Source organism: Chiloscyllium punctatum, chromosome 49 (assembly GCF_047496795.1).
Source record: "Chiloscyllium punctatum isolate Juve2018m chromosome 49, sChiPun1.3, whole genome shotgun sequence".
Taxonomy (NCBI): Eukaryota; Metazoa; Chordata; class Chondrichthyes; order Orectolobiformes; family Hemiscylliidae; genus Chiloscyllium; species Chiloscyllium punctatum.
Window position 1 is genome coordinate 60,474,592 of NC_092787.1, and position 18,216 is coordinate 60,492,807.

General features: G+C 38.9%; 1 protein-coding gene across 1 annotated transcript in view; it reads right to left on the reverse strand.

Annotated features, from left to right (window-relative positions):
- Positions 1 to 18,216, reverse strand: part of LOC140469240 (multiple epidermal growth factor-like domains protein 9) — a 329,117-nt gene that overhangs the window by 217,901 nt on the left and 93,000 nt on the right. Inside the window, exon 2 of the mRNA XM_072565576.1 lies at positions 12,101 to 12,302. Coding sequence (XP_072421677.1) covers positions 12,101 to 12,302 — 202 coding nt within the window. The remainder of the gene's footprint in view (positions 1 to 12,100; positions 12,303 to 18,216) is intronic.

Sequence of the window (18,216 nt, forward strand, 5' to 3'; positions counted from 1 at the left end):
TTAGGAGAATCATGCAGATCTGACATTCAATTCCAAAAATGATGCTATTTGCATCAAAATTTGTGAAAAATGCCATTTTACAATTCAAATGCTTGTCAAAGAAATTCATAGTTTCATAGAACAAAGCATTAGTCTTGCTTTACAAGGTAGCGCATGTCAATTTTTAGAACATGAATTTTGTCTTAAACATGCAACAGTGACAGACAGGAATAACTCAGTCAACCTCATTGGCTTATGAGAGACACTTAACTCCTACTTGTCAAAGGCAACCTATGTTACCAAGCTGTGTTGGAAACCATTGAATTTTGTATGCTCAAATTTAGCTGCCTCCTTCCAATTACAGCCATCAGCATTAAAACAAATTACAGTGGCTCGCTTCGCAAACCTGTCATGATTTACAAGCAGAGAGAGGAGGGGGTAAGAGGAAAGCAAATAGATGATGCAACAAAATAAAAATCTGAAGATCGAAGTTTCTCACAACTCAGAAATGTAATGTTCCTCCAAAAAACAAAACAGGCTGTGTTCCTGACTGTACGATCTTGAATTGTGTGTCAGTAGACTTACATGGAATATAACAGACATTGTAAGAGTAAAATATGCTAAACACAGATTCCAAAGTGTTAAATTTACAGCTATAAAGAAAAATATCTCTCAACTCATGCAATATTTCAGTGTACGTGAAATGTAATACTGAATCGCCAGAGAATAAATTGTGTTTTGTGCCAGGAAGCTGGTAGGAGCTTCCAGCTGGATGCTCTCAGGCTCAAAGTCTGGCTGTCTGTCAAAGATGGCTGTAGGGTTTGTACATGTGAGCTGAAAGAGGAACCTGGCTCCATTGCCAATGATGATTTGCCGGGAAATATTTACCACTATTTCCTCTAACATAGACAGATTTCAGAATCCAGACTGAAAATAAAGTTGCACAATAAAGGATCTTGCACAATCTGGCCCAGGAATAGCAAGTGGTTGTCCACTGTGCAAAAATTCCTTGAAACCTTGTTCTTACTGCAGAATGTATTGTTTATATAACTGCGCTTGTTTTAAATGTTCCTGCCTGTTTCTATGCCATGCAGAGGGCTGACTTTAACAGGTGTGAATATGGCCTACTTCACTAGCCACAGGTTAGGTGGCAAGCCTGCCGCGGCTGTTTCTCACAACTCATATTCTGTCAATGGCAGAGGGATGAGGCCTTTTAGTGGTCATTAATTGACTACTTAAAGGCCTTAATTGGCCTAGGCCTGGGGAGCTCAACCTTGACTTTCCCTACCATTGGCTTAATTAGGGAATGTTGAATAACTGACATATTTTACCACATGCTTTCCTTCTTGAATAAAGGGTGTCATCTGTCTTTCAGGCTACTATAGGGTCTATTGAAGTCCAACCAATGCATGTAAAAAATGAAATCCTGAAGCTTCCATGTAAAAATTTCCTGACTCTCACAGGATCTATTTTAATTCTATCCATATTGAGGAGTCTATGCAAGGTATTTAAAATGCCAAGGCTTTATCAAGGGTTGCAAGACGATTTGCCAGAATGGCACCAGTGTTGGGAGCATTCCATTATGTAGAAAGACACGAGAACCTTGATTATTCTCCTGAGAGCAGGGATGGTTGAAGAGATTTCATACAGGGGCTCAGAATCATGAATAGATTTAATACAGCAGATAAAGAGTAACTGCCTCTAGAATCAGACTGTGAGTCAACATTGCATGGCTCTTTGCATTGCTGGCTCTTTGAGCCAGCTCTCTCCTTTAATGAGGCATGGCTGATCTTGGGCTTCAACTCCTGAAATTGCGTAAAATCAGACCTCAGGCGGCCACTCTGTGCCACCTTCCAACCAAGAATTGGCAGAAGGTAGACTGGTAGCCATTATATGTGGCACAGCGGCTAAAATTACTAAGCACTTCCTGCTACCAATGGAGGATGGGAAATCAACTCCTTAAAAAGCTAGTGTTGTCAACATTTTAACATCTTTTCACCTTCAAAGCAATTCCTTCACTTTAATATTTCGTTACGTTCAAAAGCAGATTGTGCCATTCTTCAAATGAATATTTTAAATCCTATTTGAAAGAATTCATGAAAGTGTAGAAATGAAGATCAAATTCTTCAGCTGCCTCATTTGACATGCCATATGGAATTGGGAAGCATCTTTGAGAAAACTATCCTGTGGTTGAGAACTGGCTAATGTTTGACTACATGAATGTCAACTGCAACAATAACTTGAACATATTCCAGAACTGGTATATTTTAAAATATTAAGCAGACTGCAAAATGACCTATCTTGTTACACTTGAACTCAGTTGTACAGCAATGAAAAGGGAGGTTGGAAATCTTCCAACTTTCTATTTACAAGTTAGAACTAACCTAGAAACAGTGACTATCTCATAGTCAGTAAAAGGCAAATTAAGGTAATCAGGTGTCATTAGTATTAAAATAAACGGAGCTATCGGGATAGATTTTAATACACAAAAATTGTGAATTGGGGTCAGATGTTAGAACTTTTAAAAACTGAGTATCAACACTAATTCATCCAAGTGGAGTTTAAAATGAATGCAGCATAAACGATTCAGTTGACTCTCTGCAGTAAGGTGGCTGGCAATTCAAATATTTTACTAATGATAGAAACCTCTGATTTGAGCCAATTATGTACATTTTAAATTGGCTGGTCAGGCTCTACAGAATTCAGGAAGGCTAGTACCTAAAAAGAAGGAAGACAACTATGAAGTCCCTTTGTAGCACTGTTTACCACCCATTAGGAGCAGGAGTGCTGTTTTCTATTGCAACCCATCTTCATCAGACACCCATAGAAATATTTCAGGATCAGATCTAGCTTAGGATTGGACAGAGGTTAGGGATCACAAACTCTGAGGCCAGATGCCTCCCCTCCCCACATAGCGGTCAGGGATGTTACAACCTACCAAGAACTCCATAGCATGTGAGGAAATATACACTTCCAAGTTTCCCATGCCAAGCTCTGCCACTCTCACTCCTGGTTGAAAAATGACATTTGAAGGACACTATGAGCTAGCAGAAAGAATACCAAGTCATTATATCTATATGGTATAACTCTGACAATGTATCCTTGCAATAGAAATCTTAGTTCTTTTGACTACTGTTATTGACCAGACCAAACCCTCATCAAATATATCAAGGGGATAGCCTAAACCCCATCTTTTATCCAATCTAAAGTGTGATCATGATGCTCCTTTAACAAGGTTATGTTGTCCTGTGTTTTTTTTTTAAATACGAGGTCATAAAAATAGAGGTTCTGGAAAGTCTGGGCTTGGATGGGTTTTAGGGCCAATTTGATTATAGCTCGCAGATACTGCCTCAGGTAAAACAGCTTCAGGTTTGAAAAAAAACACATTTGTAGAATGAAAGGGAGTGGCCAGTTCTCCCAGCTCAGCTTTTCTCTGGTTTGATTTAGTTGTTTTGCAGTCTGGCTATTCACTGAAAGCAGTCAGGTAGCTGTGAAGCTGCTGATCCAAGAAACAGCTGCATTGAAGAAGGTGTCCTATGCTCTCTCTCTTTCTCTGACATCACTCCTGTAACACCCTGTGTTTGATTTTATCTTTTGTGCCAAGGGGTATTTAGGGGGATTGTTGCAAGTATTTGGAGCATCATCATTAAGTTGTATAATCTGTTAGGATTTCGAACAGGTTAAATTATTCGGTATTCTGTTCTCTCTTGCTTGTGTTTCATTTGGTAATCTTGTAAATAAATTCTGTTTTGTTTAAAACTACATGGTTTGACCAACCGCATCCCTCCTGGAATATCCATGTTTCACCTGCTTGAAACAACCAGCAAAGTTAGGATCTGGGCTCTTTTCTTGAAATGTTCTGAGGAGGTTGGGCCTGGTCTGTAACAAAAGGCAAGTGAAAGATGCGCTGTTCCAGATGTAATTCGGTTGGTTATGCCACTCAGCTTTAAGCATATACCCAGTTAAAATCCCAACAAAGGAAAGAAGAATTTCTATAATTTAATTTTATTAGAAAACTTAACAGAATAATAGATTATTTAACTATCAAACAGCAGCTGTTCCAATATAGTAACATCCTATATTCATACCCTTGGCAAATGCAAATTCATGAAAATAGGTTGTCTTACATGTGATCTTTCTCCAGTACAGGAGGAAAGAAACCCATGAGAAACTTCTGATAGAGAGACAGGTATGGCCAACGTCAAAACTCCAATAACTACTGAACGCTAAACTAAAACCCTGGTTTGTGGGAGCCTGCCTCCACCATTCAGGTTGCTTCTACTGTTCCAACTTAACAAAATCTCCAGGGTCTCACAAGCTGTTTATTCTATTGGCTTGAAAGAGACAGCTCATTACCTATGGCTCAAAACCTTTCTTCAAACAATGCAGGACAAAATATACCCCTTAAAGCCATAGTATCATCACACTATAAACGTATTAGGTTAACAGGATGTTCTTTGTCTGCGATGTTTTCATTTATAGAGTCATAGAGTCATAGAGATGTACAGCACGGAAACAGACCCTTCAGTCCAACTTGTCCATGCCAACCAGATATTCCAACCCAATCTAGTCCTACCTGCCAGCATCCAACCCATATCCCTCCAAACCCTTCCTATTCATATACCCATTTAAGATGTCTCTTGAATGTTGCTATTGTACTAGCCTCCTCCATGTCCTCTGGTTCCATACACGTACCACCTTCTGAGTGAAAAAGTTGCCCCTTAGGTTTCGTTCATATCTTTCCCCTCTCACACTAAACCTATGCCCTCTAGTTCTGGACTCCCCCACTCCAGGGAAAAGACTTTGTCTATTTATCCTATCCGTGCCCCCCATGATTTTATAAACCTCTATAAGGTCATCCCTCAGCCTCCGATGCTCCAGGGAAATACAGCACCAGCCTGTTCAACCTCTCCCTGTAGCTCAAATCCTCCAACCCTGGCAACATCCTTGTAAATCTTTTCTGAACCCTTTCAAATTTCACAACATCTTTCCAAAAGAAAGGAGACCAGAATTGCACACAATATTCCAACAGTGGCCTAACCAATGTCCTGTACAGCCACAACATGACCTCCCAACTCCTGTACTCAATACTCTGACCAATAAAGGAAAGCATACCAAACGCCTTCTTCACTATCCTATCTACCTGTGACTCTATTTCAAGGAGCTATGAACCTGCACTCCAAGGTCTCCTTGCTCAGAAACACTCCCTAAGACCTTATCATTAAGTGTATATGTCCTGTTAAGATTTGCTTTCCCAAAATGCAGCACCTCGCATTTATCTGTATTAAACTAACATCTGCCACCTCTCAGCCCATTGGCCCATCTAATCAAGATTCTGTTGTAATCTGAGGTAACCTTCTTCACTGTCCTCCAAACCTCCAATTTTGGTGTAATCTGCAAATTTACTAACTGTACCTCTTATGCTCACATCCAAATCATTTATATAAATGACAAAAAGTAGTGGACCCAGCACTGATCCTCAATACTCTTGCTTAACACAAATCTGTCTTCCTCAGATTTAAATTTAACAAAATTAACATTGACTGTTGCTTGAGAAACAGAGTCTCAAATCTTCAGTACTCTTCATGTGTAAAGTGGTTTCTAACAACTCTCCTGAATAGCCTGACCCTAATTATTAGATTATGTCCCAGTTCTAGAATCTTCAACTCGTGGAAATAGATTTCTCAAATAATGGCACTGATATATTCTCTCATTATTTCATTTTATCATTCTTGCTATAATACATTAGAGATGTAGTTCACAAATTGGTCATTGTTATTAATATCCCACCCATGATATACAAAATAAATGCAGCTGGTTTGATGATAAAAATCTGAGAACTTCATAATGATTTCTCCATATAGCAACCACGTCATAAAATTAACAAGGAAAGGATTTCTTGTAAACTCTGAAAATTTACTAACATCTTTAAGTAGGGAGGGAATTTCCATAAACAAATGATGTGTATTTAGATCGATAAATAAAAGTATGGGGTTTTGTATTTTTAGTGTAAAAGAAGGAACTGATGATATTAAATGACCACATAAATATATGACTACTCTGCAAAATGATAATATGACGGCATTATGGCATTTTCTATTTTGAATGAAAAAATATTATATTGCCTTCTAAGAACTAGTTAGAACACTGAAAGTACCCAGTGAAGTTTCTAACCCTTTTCACCTTGACGTAGGCAATTTTCTTGATGCAATACAATGTAAGAACTCATTTAATGTGAGATACATCTCATTTTGATGTCAAAATATATTCGAGAAATTATTGTATATATGACACTGAGCTTTAAATTCCATTGCTGACCCATTCACTAAATTTATACTGAAGTATTTCACAAAATAAAAATCCATTTTCATTACCCAAGAAATGCAAACCCACAAAATGGACAGTACCTGATTTTTTTTTTAAAGTTGACCATTTATTTAACCAGGTCATACAAGTGGAATAGATTGCTTCATGATGGACCACAAATTATAGTTAAATGTATAAATATGAATAACATACTTTTTGATTTTATACCTGAATACAGGGAGCAGTGTAAGGAATACTGAATGGGTGATAGTGGATTTCCCTATACTATTCCAAGATGTACAATCTTGTGATGACAAGGTCAGCATTCTATTTTTGGTAAAACATGATAAATGGATGAATACGTTCAATAGGTAGATCATAGCAAGGGCACTTTGCTAAGCAGAGAATGAAATGCAATGCACCTGTGTTCTAAGATGCACATAATTAAAACTGTCAAGAGAGACAGACTTTGAAAAGCTAAAGTACAACCAAATAAATCACAAGAATGAGTAGTAAATATCAATCAAAACACCAATATAGAAAACATGCACACTCCTGAACACATTCAACAAGAAACAGTGTATTCTCTGTATAATGTCATAATAACCTTTAAAATGAACACAAAATAAGTACACATCTTTTGACTACATTGACTGACAATGTGGATGCGAGTCAATAATACAATATGAATTAATGAATATTTAAAGAGGTGCGCACTGACCAGAAACAGTCAACACAGATTTTTAAAGACTAACTGCTTTTAACTGCTCAATTTATGCAGTTAACATAGAACATAGAACAATACAGCACAGTACAGGCCCTTCGGCCCTTGATGTTGTGCCAGCCTTTTATCCTACTGTAATATCAAACTACCTACCCTTCATTGTACTAACTTCCATGTGCCTATCCAAGAATCGCTTCAATGTCCCTAATGTATCTGACTCTGCTACCACTGCTGGCAGTGCATTCCATGCACCCACCACTCTCTGAGTAAAGAACCTCCCTCTGACATCTCCCCTAAACCTTTCTCCAATTACCTTAAAATTATGCCCCCTCATGATAGATATTTCCACCCTGGGAAAAAGTCTCTGGCTATCCATTCTATCTCTGCCTCTCTACATCTTGTACACCTCTATCAAGTCACCTCTCATCCTTCTTTGTTCCAATGAGAAAAGCCCTATCTCCCTCAACCTTTCTTCATAAGACATGCCCTCTAGTCCAGGCAGCATCCTGGTAAATCTCCTTTGCACTCTCTCTAAAGCTTCCACATCTTTCCTATACTGAGTCCACCAGAACTGAACACAATATTCCAAGTGTAGTTAAACCAGGACTGCACAGAGTTGCAGCATAATCTCGCAGCTTTTAAACTCAACCCACCCCCCTTCCCCCGCTAATGAAAGCCATATGCCTTCTTAACAACCCTATCAACCTGGGTGGCAACTTTAACGCTTCTATGGACAAGACCCCAAGATCCCTCTGTTCCTCGACACTACCAAGAATCCTGCTTTTAACCCTGTATTGTGCATTCAAATTTGACCTTCCAAAGTGAATGACTTCACACTTTTCCAGGTTGAACTCCATCTGCCACTTACCTGTCCAGTTCTGCATCCTGTCAATGTCTCGTTACAACCTACAACCTACACACTATCCACAACTTTGTCATTGGCAAACTTACTGACCCACCTTTCCACGTCCTCATCCAAGTTATTTATAAAAAGTACAAAACGCAGAGGTCCCAGAACTGATCCCTGTGGAACACCACTGGTCATTGAGCTCCAGGTTGAATACTTTCCATCTATCACCAGCCTCTGTCTTCTATGGCCAGCCAATTCTGTATCCAGATGGACAGGTTTCCCTGCATCCCATGCCTCCTTACTTTCTGAATGAGCCTACTATGAGGAACCTTACAAACACTGTGCTAAAATCAATGTACACCACATACACTGCTCTACCTTCATCAACATGCTTTGTCAGGTCCTCAAATAATTCAATAACTTTTGTAAGGCATGACCTACTCATCACAAGGCTGTGCTGAATATTTCGAATCAAACTGTGGTTTTTCAAGTAATCATAAATCCTGTCTCTCTGACTCCTCTCCAATACTTTGCACACCACAGATGTAAACCTGACTGGTCTGTAATTCCCAGGATTATCCCCATTCCCTTTCTTGAACAAGGGAATAACATTTGTCACCCTCCAATCATCTGGTATGACTCCAATGGACAGTGAGGATGCAAAGATCATCACAAAAGATGCAGCATTCTCTTCCCTCGCTTCCTGTAGTAACCTAGGGTATATCCCATCTAGCCCAGGGGATTTTTCTATCCTTACGTTTTTCAAAATTTTCAGTACATCCTCCTTCCTATTATCAACCTTTTCGAGCATATCAGTCTGTTTCACGCTGTCCTCAGAAACGTCAAGGTCCCTATCAGTAGTGAATACTGCAGCAAAGCAAAAACGACCTCCTCAACTTCCTCTAACTCCAGGCACAAGTTCCTTCCACTATCCCTGATTGGCTCTAACCTCACCTCTGGCCAGCCTCTTGTAGAATGCCTTAGGGTTTTCCTTAATTCTACCCACTAAAGCTTTTTCATGCTTCCCTCTAGCTCTCCTAAGTCCACTCTTCAGCTCCTTCCCTGTCAGCTTGTGACCCTATAAAGCCCTATCTGATCCTTGTCTCTTCAACCTTAAGTAAGCTTCCTTCTTCCTCTTGACTAGATGTTCCATATCCCTTGTCACTCAAGTTTCTTTCAATCTACTATCCCTTCCTTGTGTCAGAAGGACAAACCTGTCCAGCACTATCAGCAGGTGCTTCCTAAACAACCTCCACATTTCTGTTGTGCATTCCCTGAGAACATCTGTTCCTAATGTCGGTACCCCACTTCCTGCATAATGGCATTGTAATTCCCCCTTCCCCAATTAAATACTTTCCCATTCTGCCCCTATCCCTCTCCATGAGTATAGTAAAGGTCATGGAGTTGAGATCACTGATCACCGAAATGCTCTCCCACTGAGAGATCTAACACCTGACCTGGTTTGTTACCAAGCACCAAATCCAATATGGCCTCCCCTCTAGACGGCCTACCTACATACTGTGTCAGGAACCCTTCCTGGACACACCTCACAAAAACTGTTCCATCCAAACTATTTGAATTAAGTAGGTTCCAATCAATATTAAGGAAGTTAAAGTCACGCATGATAACAACCCTGTTACTTCCACACATTTCCAAAACCTGCCTCCCAAAGTGCTCCTCTGTGTCTCTGTTGCTATTGGGGGGCCTGTAGAAACTTCCAATAAAGTGACAGCTCCTTTCCTGTTTCTGATTTCCACCCATATTGACTCTGCAGACAAACCCTCCTCGACGATCTCCCTTTCTGCAGCTGTGATACTATCCCTGATTAGCAATGCCACTCCTCCACCTTTTTTACTTTCCCGACCTACTCCTTTTGAAATAAGTAAACCCTGGAACATCCAAGAATCATTCCTACCCCTATGATATCCAAGTCTCTGTAACGGCCACAACATCACAACTCCAAGTACTGATCCATGCTCTGGGTCCACCACCCTTATTCCTGATACTTCTAGCATTAAATTAGACACATTTCAAGCCATTACACTGACTGCACTTTCCCTATCACTTATTTTTAGGAAACCACAAGGTGCATAGATGAAGGCATGTGGTGGATGTGAAAGCAGTTTCAAAAGGCATTACCGAAATGTATTACCATATAATAGACTTGCTGCTACAATGAATGCAGGGTACATGTTATCAAAGATAAAGAAATTATATAAGTTGAGAAATCATAAGGAGAAGGAAAATTAGCGGAGATACAGTTAGACATCTATCAGATCCATGGAATTGGATTATTGAAATGGCTAGATTGTCTTACTCTCTGAAAGGAGTTATATAAATGCAGCTGCTGTTTGTGGTACTGCTGAAACTCAGGACAACTGTTAAACCCTACTTTAACTCAAAATTTACATAAATATACGAACAGATGCAAAACGTGGTGGCGTTCCCATGTACCTGCTGTCCTTGTCATTCTAAATGGACGTGTTCATGGGCTTGGAACGTGCTATGGATCTTTGGTCAATTTCCATAGTGCATCTTGCTGCTACTGAGTGTTGCTGGTGGAGGGAATGTGGATGTGATGCCAATTAAGCGGGTTGCTTTGGTGTCAAGCATCCTGAGTGCTGTTACAGCTGCACTCATTCAGGCAAGTGGGGAGTATTTCATCACAATTCTGACTTGTGCCTTGTAAAGGGTGTACAAGCTTTAGTGAGTCAGAAGGTGAGTATTCCCAGCTTCTGACCTGCTCTTGTTGCCACAGTGTTTATGTGGTGAGACCAGTTGAATTTATGATCAATGCTAAGACCTTAGGATGTTGATGGTAGGGGAGACAGAGAAGGTAAAATTATTGAATATCCAAGGATAGTGGTTAGATTGTCTCTTATTGGAGATATTCATTGCCTACCATTTGTGTAGCGTGTATGTTACTTGCCACTTGACAGCCCAAGCCTGGATATTGTCCAGTTCTTGTTGCATTTGAACATGGATCCCTTCGCTATATGAAGAGTCATGTATGGTGCTGAACATTGTGTAATCATCAGCGAGCATTCCCACTTCTGATCTTATGAAGGAGGGAAGGTTATTGATGAAGCAGCTGAAGATGGTTGGGCCTGGGACACTACCCTAAAGAACTGCTGCAGAGTTATCCTGGAGCTCAGACGTCTGACCTCCAACAATCACAACCATCTTTCTATGTGCCAGGTATGACTCCAACCAGTAGAGAGTTTGCAGTCTGTGGGATAGGTCAACAGAGCTGTTTTTGTCATTGTCTTCTCTGGTACCTAGGTCAAAACCAGGTGGTCCTTCCAGTTTCATTTCTTTGTTGAGACTTCATGGCAATTGATACAGCTGAGTGGCTTGCTAGGACAGTTCAGAGGGCAAATGAGAGTCAACCATGTTGCTGTAGGTCTACTGGCTCACATGTAGGCCAGACTAAGTGAGGATGGCAGATTTCCTTCCCTGAAGTACATTAGTGAGCCAGATGGGCTTTCCCAACAATGGTTTCAAGAGTAGATTTTAATGCCTGATTTTTAAAATTGAATTCAAATTCCAACATCTGTCTTGGAAAGATTTGAACCCAGGTCCTCAGAACATTAGCTAAATTTCTGGGTAGTCTAGTGATAATACCCCAATAGACTATTGCCTCCCCTAATCGGAGAAGCCATTTGAAATGTTAATAGTATCTTTGATGCACCAAATATAGCCTAAACTATCTTCATGTAATGATAAATATATAGATGTGAGTTCCTGCCATGTGTGTAGATGTTTGATGGCTTTCAAATTCAATGTCCCGTGCCTTGAATGATAAAAGAAATGTAGATGATAAGTCAATGTAACTTTCTTCTAATTCATTCACCAGATATGGACAGTGTGAATACTTCTAGCATTTAATGACCTCCCTAGCTGTTCTTGAATGGTAGGCATTTTTGAAACAATGCAGTACAATACCGTGCAATGAGGATGACTCCACAGGATTTGATTCAACATGCTGAAGAAACTCAGGTACATGTTGAAGCCGGAATTCTGTGTGAATTGGAGGAAAACCTGGAGGATATGGTGCCCCCATGCACCTGCTGCCTGTGACCTTCTACGTGGTGATGGCTGAGGAGACAGGTGGGGCTACTTACAACATTGCTACTTTCCACTTTCCTATTGCCTTTAGTTACTGGCTTGTCTCTCCTGGGAATTCAGTGTTGACTGATAGTGTTACCACCCTTTCTACCACTGAACTATAATGTCCTTACCTGTGACATTGGGAGTTTACTGCTCCTGTCTCATTACATCCACATAAAGTGCACTGTCCGTTAATGGTGCTGCGGTAATAGCCTCCTGCACAATCACTGCACTGTAGGCCGATGTACCCAGGTAGGCAATCGCATTGGCCTGACGATGTGTTACAGAGGGAATCATTGCTGCTTCCAACAATACTGCAGTTACATTCATGGTCTGTAATGGGGAAAAAAGATTAAGAATTTGTCATTTGTTTTAACATAATAATTTGATTCAATAAAAGAAACTGAGAACAAGCTGCTATAAACCAGAAATTAGTGAAATAAAGAAATGTTCTGAACACATTCAAGCAGTACAGATTATCAGAGTTATAGACTAGTTTTGCTAGCTTCCTACATGTGCTTTCTGCCACTGAGGAGTGAGTTTGTCCGAACAATTAGGTAGAACTCTTTAGAAGGCATTCTATCTTAGAAGGCGACTGTGAAAAGGAACACAGACAGAATGACCATAATCTGGAGAGCATTACTCATTTCATCTGATCAGAAAACAGGTAGAGGAATAGTAAAGTTTGTACAACAGCTGGATTTTCATTCATGGCATGATTAATTATTCCATTGGGTAATTTAGAAGAATTTCAACTTTCATATGTTTTCTACTTTTTAGTGAGAAGAGTAAGTCATATGGCAAAAAATTTAAGGCAGACCCAGTGATACGGTATAAAATGCTGAGGTACAGACAACTGTTAACTGGATTGAGAAAAGCCTTGGATATAAGAATGTTAGTTAACATCTTCAAATTATAATTGCAGACTAGGGGGCATTAGCCTAAAATTAGTAAGCTTCAAGCAGAAAGAAAAGCAAATTATAGAATTTACAAGGTAAAAACAATGACTGGAAACCAGATTCTGGATTAGTGGTGCTGGAAGAGCACAGCAGTTCAGGCAGCATCCAAGTAGCTTCAAAATCGACGTTTCGGGCAAAAGCCCTATTCCTGATGAAGGGCTTTTGCCCGAAACGTCGATTTCGAAGCTACCTGGATGCTGCCTGAACTGCTGTGCTCTTCCAGCACCACTAATCCAGAAATTATAGAATTTGTTAATCGAACACCATTCTGGCACTGTGGCTCCTGTTAAACTAGAATTGCAATAAGACATAAAATACGACCAGAGAGTATTGAACAAAGTAGTTTGGAAGTAAGATCCATGGTCTACAATATCACTAGATTAAAGATTTGTAGAGTTTTGCCATTTTGAAAGTTTTAATTGTGATATTTACTTCTTTCAGGAGTTAAATGAGTAGAATAAACATACACATTGTCTGGCAGAAGTAGTTTATGAATGGGGGATATTTTTCTTATTCCGCACTATGTGTGTTTATATATATTGAACAGTTGGAAAGAAGCAGCAAGTTAGAAATAAGGAGAAATGCAAATTTGACAAGAAAATGAGAAAACACTAAATGCAAGAACAGTTGTATGGTAATCAGGCAAAGCTAAGAGGATTCTTGTGACTCTTTTTGTTTCTTCATAGAATATAGAACATAACAGCGCAGTACAGGCCCTTTGGCCCTCGATGTTGCGCCGACCTGTCATACCAATCTGAAGCACATCTAATCTAAACTATTCCATCTACATCCATATGGTTTGTCCAATGATTCGCAATCTATTCAATCAAGCACTTTTGTCACCCTCATAATGTTATGTTTTGGTAGAGTATATTTTTGTTTATTCGCTCATGCAATGTGGGCGTTGCTGGCTAGGCTCGCATTTATTGCCCATCCTTAATTGCCAAATTTCAGCTGAGGGTCAATCACATTGCTGTGGGTAAGGAGACACATATAGACCAGACCAAATAAGGATAACAGATTTTCTTCCATGAAGAGCACGAGTAAACCAGATGTTCTTTTTTTAGACATACAATAATCAACAGTGCTTACATAGCTAGATTTTATTTTGCAATTCCAGATTTTTTTTATTTGAATTGAAATTTCACCATCTGCATTGGTAGGATTAAACCAATGCTTGCAGAACATTAGCGTGGGGTTCTGGATTACTAGTCCAATAACATTACCACGAAGCCACTTTCTTCCCACATTTCAGTTATCACTTGTTTGCATTTGGGCCTAACAGATTAAAACAAGCTGTTAGAAATTTTCAAAATGTGACCAACTGTATTGGTTTTGAAACATATTTTATCCTTTTTATTCCTGTGGTTTCATAATGTGAAAGCCTTGATTATTGTGGTTATTGCAACATCGGTGAATTTTTAGCAGCAGTTAAGCAACTCGAAGAATCCAAGTCAGGACGTTTTGATGTTTTCCTTTGTTTGTCTACTTTTGTAAATGACAAAAGCAATGAAGCCTTCTTCAGTCTATTAGATATGAAGGGGTATTCCATATTAGAAAATATTAGACATGCAATCCATTCATAAATAAGATAGTGTCATTTTGAATTGAAGGAAACTATTCCCAATTCCAAACCTTTTTGGCTGCAGCATATACAAAGTTATATCCATTGCTATTATAGAATACTTTTATGTAGCTATCAATGTTGACATTTCAGAAATGGAAAATTGCTTCCAATAACTAATTGTAAATTCAAAATTGAGCTGAATTATTTTGAGGATCCCATACCTGGCAATCTTCAGGAGATTCTGGTGCTTATTAGACCATTATGGCATTGCAGCCCATCGAGTCTGCTCTGTCATTCATTGTGATCACGGTTGATTTGATAATCCTCAATTCCACATTCCTACATTATCTCCGTAACCAGTGATTCCCTAAATGATTAAAAATCTATCTATCTCAGCCTTGAATTTACATAATACTTGGATTCAATAGCCATTTGTAGTAAAGAATTCCATAGAATCTTCACCCTTGGAGAAAAGAAAGTCCTCTGGTAGCAGGCCAATCTGCCCACTGAGTCCACACCAACCTTCTGAATAGCATTCCACCTGGACCCACCCTTTATCTTATCAGTATAACTTTGTATTTCTCATTACTAATCAACCTAGCTTGTTCATCTCTGGACTCTTTGGGAAGTTTAGCATGACCAATTCACCTAACCTGCACATCTTTTGACTGTGGGAAGAACTGGAGCACCCGGAAGAAACCCACGAAGACACAGGGAGAATGTGTAGAGTCCCCACAGACTGTAATCCGAGGGTGAAATCGAACCCAGGTTCCTGACATTGTGAGGCAGCAGTGCTTAACATCATGCCACCCAATCTTTGTGGGTGTTTCTTTACTCTGAGATTGTGCCCTTTCAACATGGATGGCCTGAATAATTTCAAAGTTTGTAGATGTCATGAAACTCAGCATGTCTGTAAACAAGAAGAAAATAGCATGAAGAATGATGAAGATTCGTTATTTGTAATTGTTATTTGGAAACTTGACTTCTAAAAAGGAGAAAAAATGGATTTTGTTTTTCAGGTATGTGAAAGTCTGATGTGTTTTTGTTTTAAAGTTTGGAAACTAATTTTGAACAATAAGGTCAAAACAGCATTTTCAAGAAGTCACTGATTTCAGCAAAATGGGTAGTAAGCTACCTGGAGAAGTAATTGTTAAGATATTAACTGACTTGAGTTTTATAACTGAAAAATGTGTTGCTGGAAAAGCGCACCTGACCTGCTGTGCTTTGCCAGCAACACATTTTTCAGCTCTGATCTCCAGCATCTGCAGTCCTCACTTTCTCCTTGTTGAGTTTTATAACCCAGAGAGAGGGCACACAGCAGGTGCTGAAGTTCTTAGAAGTCAGTGAGAAGCAAGTCCAGAAGCCATAGGTTGTGGGGGTACCAGAAAGAACGTCACCTTGCAAGGTTGTTGAAGATATGAGTCTCGATAACCTATGTTAAACAATCAGTGAGATGAGTTAGCAGTTAAATCTATGGGTTTCCAGTAAAGACATTAATTGAAGAAAGTAGCAAAAACTACCAAAATGTACCAAAATGAAACTGATTGCAGCTGTGTCAACTGAGTAAGAGTCTTTAGCATGGAGAGTGGTGACTCTTCATTGAAGTTTCAGCGCTTGTAAGATAAAAGGGCTGATTTTTCTTCTGAAATTTGTGATGAAATTGTTCCAAATATTCTTGTGTACTGTAAGATAGTTGATGCTTTTCTTTGGTGTAATAAACCTTTATGTTACTTAGTTCAAAATACATTTGCAATCTCTTATTCAGTGACTGACCTCCATACTAAGAAAAATGAAAAATAAAGCCTATGGTTTAACAAGACAGGTTTCACGCTGTAATTTTAGCTGTTTAGTATTACCTTCAGCTAGAATCATAACACAAACCTAAGGAGGACACAGACTAGTGAAATGGTCAAATATGTGGCAGATGGAATTTAACATATGGAAGTAAAAAATGATAAATTTGATAGTAGGCTAAAGAAATAATAGAAACTAATCGGTACAATTTTAAAAGACTGCAGGAACAGAGAGAGTTGTAGATGCTTGCATTATTCTTTCAGTGAAGCATGACAAGTTGAGAAGGTTGCATAAAACCAAAAAAAGCATTTGAGTTCCTCAGTTTTATTAACACTACTTAGGCCTCAGCTGCAACATCATGTCCGATTCTAAACATCATCTTTAGGAAGGATATCAAGGCTCTGTAGTTGTTGCAGGGAAATTGTACTTGAATAGCAGCAGAAATGAAGGTTATCAATTCTGCAGAGAGACTGAAGAACCTGGGGTTGTTCTCTTTACAGCAGTTAAGATTAAGAAGATAATTGACAGAAGTGGTCAAGATCATGAACAGTTTTGATAGGAAAGTCGATCTTGATATAACACAATAGTTCTGTTCCTGTGCAATCTCTTATTATAAGAAAATCGCGCCATTTAAACTAATGGGGCCTGAATCGTGCTATTGCCAATATTGGTAAGGAAAGTTCACATTCTACAAATAATGGTCTAAATTCTTCAATCACATTACAGCCAATTCACGTTGAAGATTTTGCAGGCTTCATCTCGAGGCAAAAATTCACACCAAAGTGAAAAATAAACTTAGTTGTACCTATCCTTCCTAGAGTGATAGTTTTTTGGAAGCAAATCCTGAAAAGCAACTGCTTTTCTATGAAAATAAATAGCACTATCGACTATATAGACAAAGAGAAACCGTTTCTACTAGCAATAGGATAAGTAATGAGACAGCATAGATTCAATATGATGGACAAAAGAACCAGAGACATCATAAAGAAACACTTTATTAAGCACACAAAATATTTTACCTGCAATGCACTGACTGAAATGATGGCATAAGTAGATTAAGTTCACCGTTTTCAAAAGAGAACTAAAGCAATATTTGAAGGAGAACCATCTATAGGACCATGGAGAATGATGACAGACATGGCACTAATTGTACAGGTCTTTGAATGAGGCATGATGAGCCAAATGCCTATTTCCATGCAGTATCATTCTGTAGTTTTAAAGAACCAGTTGTGAGGAAATGGATACCGATTAAAAACATAAGAACGCCCACTAAAAGATGTTGCCAGACAATGAAAACAGTAGTGTTAGGAAATTCCAATAAAGCTTATGCTGGAAAAAAAATCTTTGCATAACCAAACACATTTTTTGTTTTTATAATAAATAGTGAGGTGTTCCTTCAATATTGGTGACTTTCCATTAGTTGACATATTATTAGATTTCTTAACGACATTAAATAACCCCATGACATATATGGAATAGAACTGCTATATTTTAATAAACTGGAAAGTATTTAATGTCTAGAAAAAGGGGGGGAAAACCATTTACACTGCAGAGCTCTCAATAAGCTTCCACACAAAGAACACAAGGGCCAATTCAGCATATTCACTTGAAAAATTGCATCTTTAGTTATGAAGAATAAATTGGGATTTTGGAACAAAATAATGCAAGAGCCAGACAAAATCCTTATTTTAATTCTATTATTTCCTTTTTTAAAATTAAGTCCTAATTTAACAACTTGTTCCCTCGCTTCTTACTACTTACCCTCTTCCCAAAAAACTGAATCCATTACACTTCTCTTACACACAAATATAGGCATCACTGGCTGGGCATGTGTTTATCGTCCATCCCTAATTGCTTTTGAGGTGATGGTGAGCTACCTTCTTGAACTGCTGTAGTTCTTGGAGCACGAGGACACCCACAGTGCTCT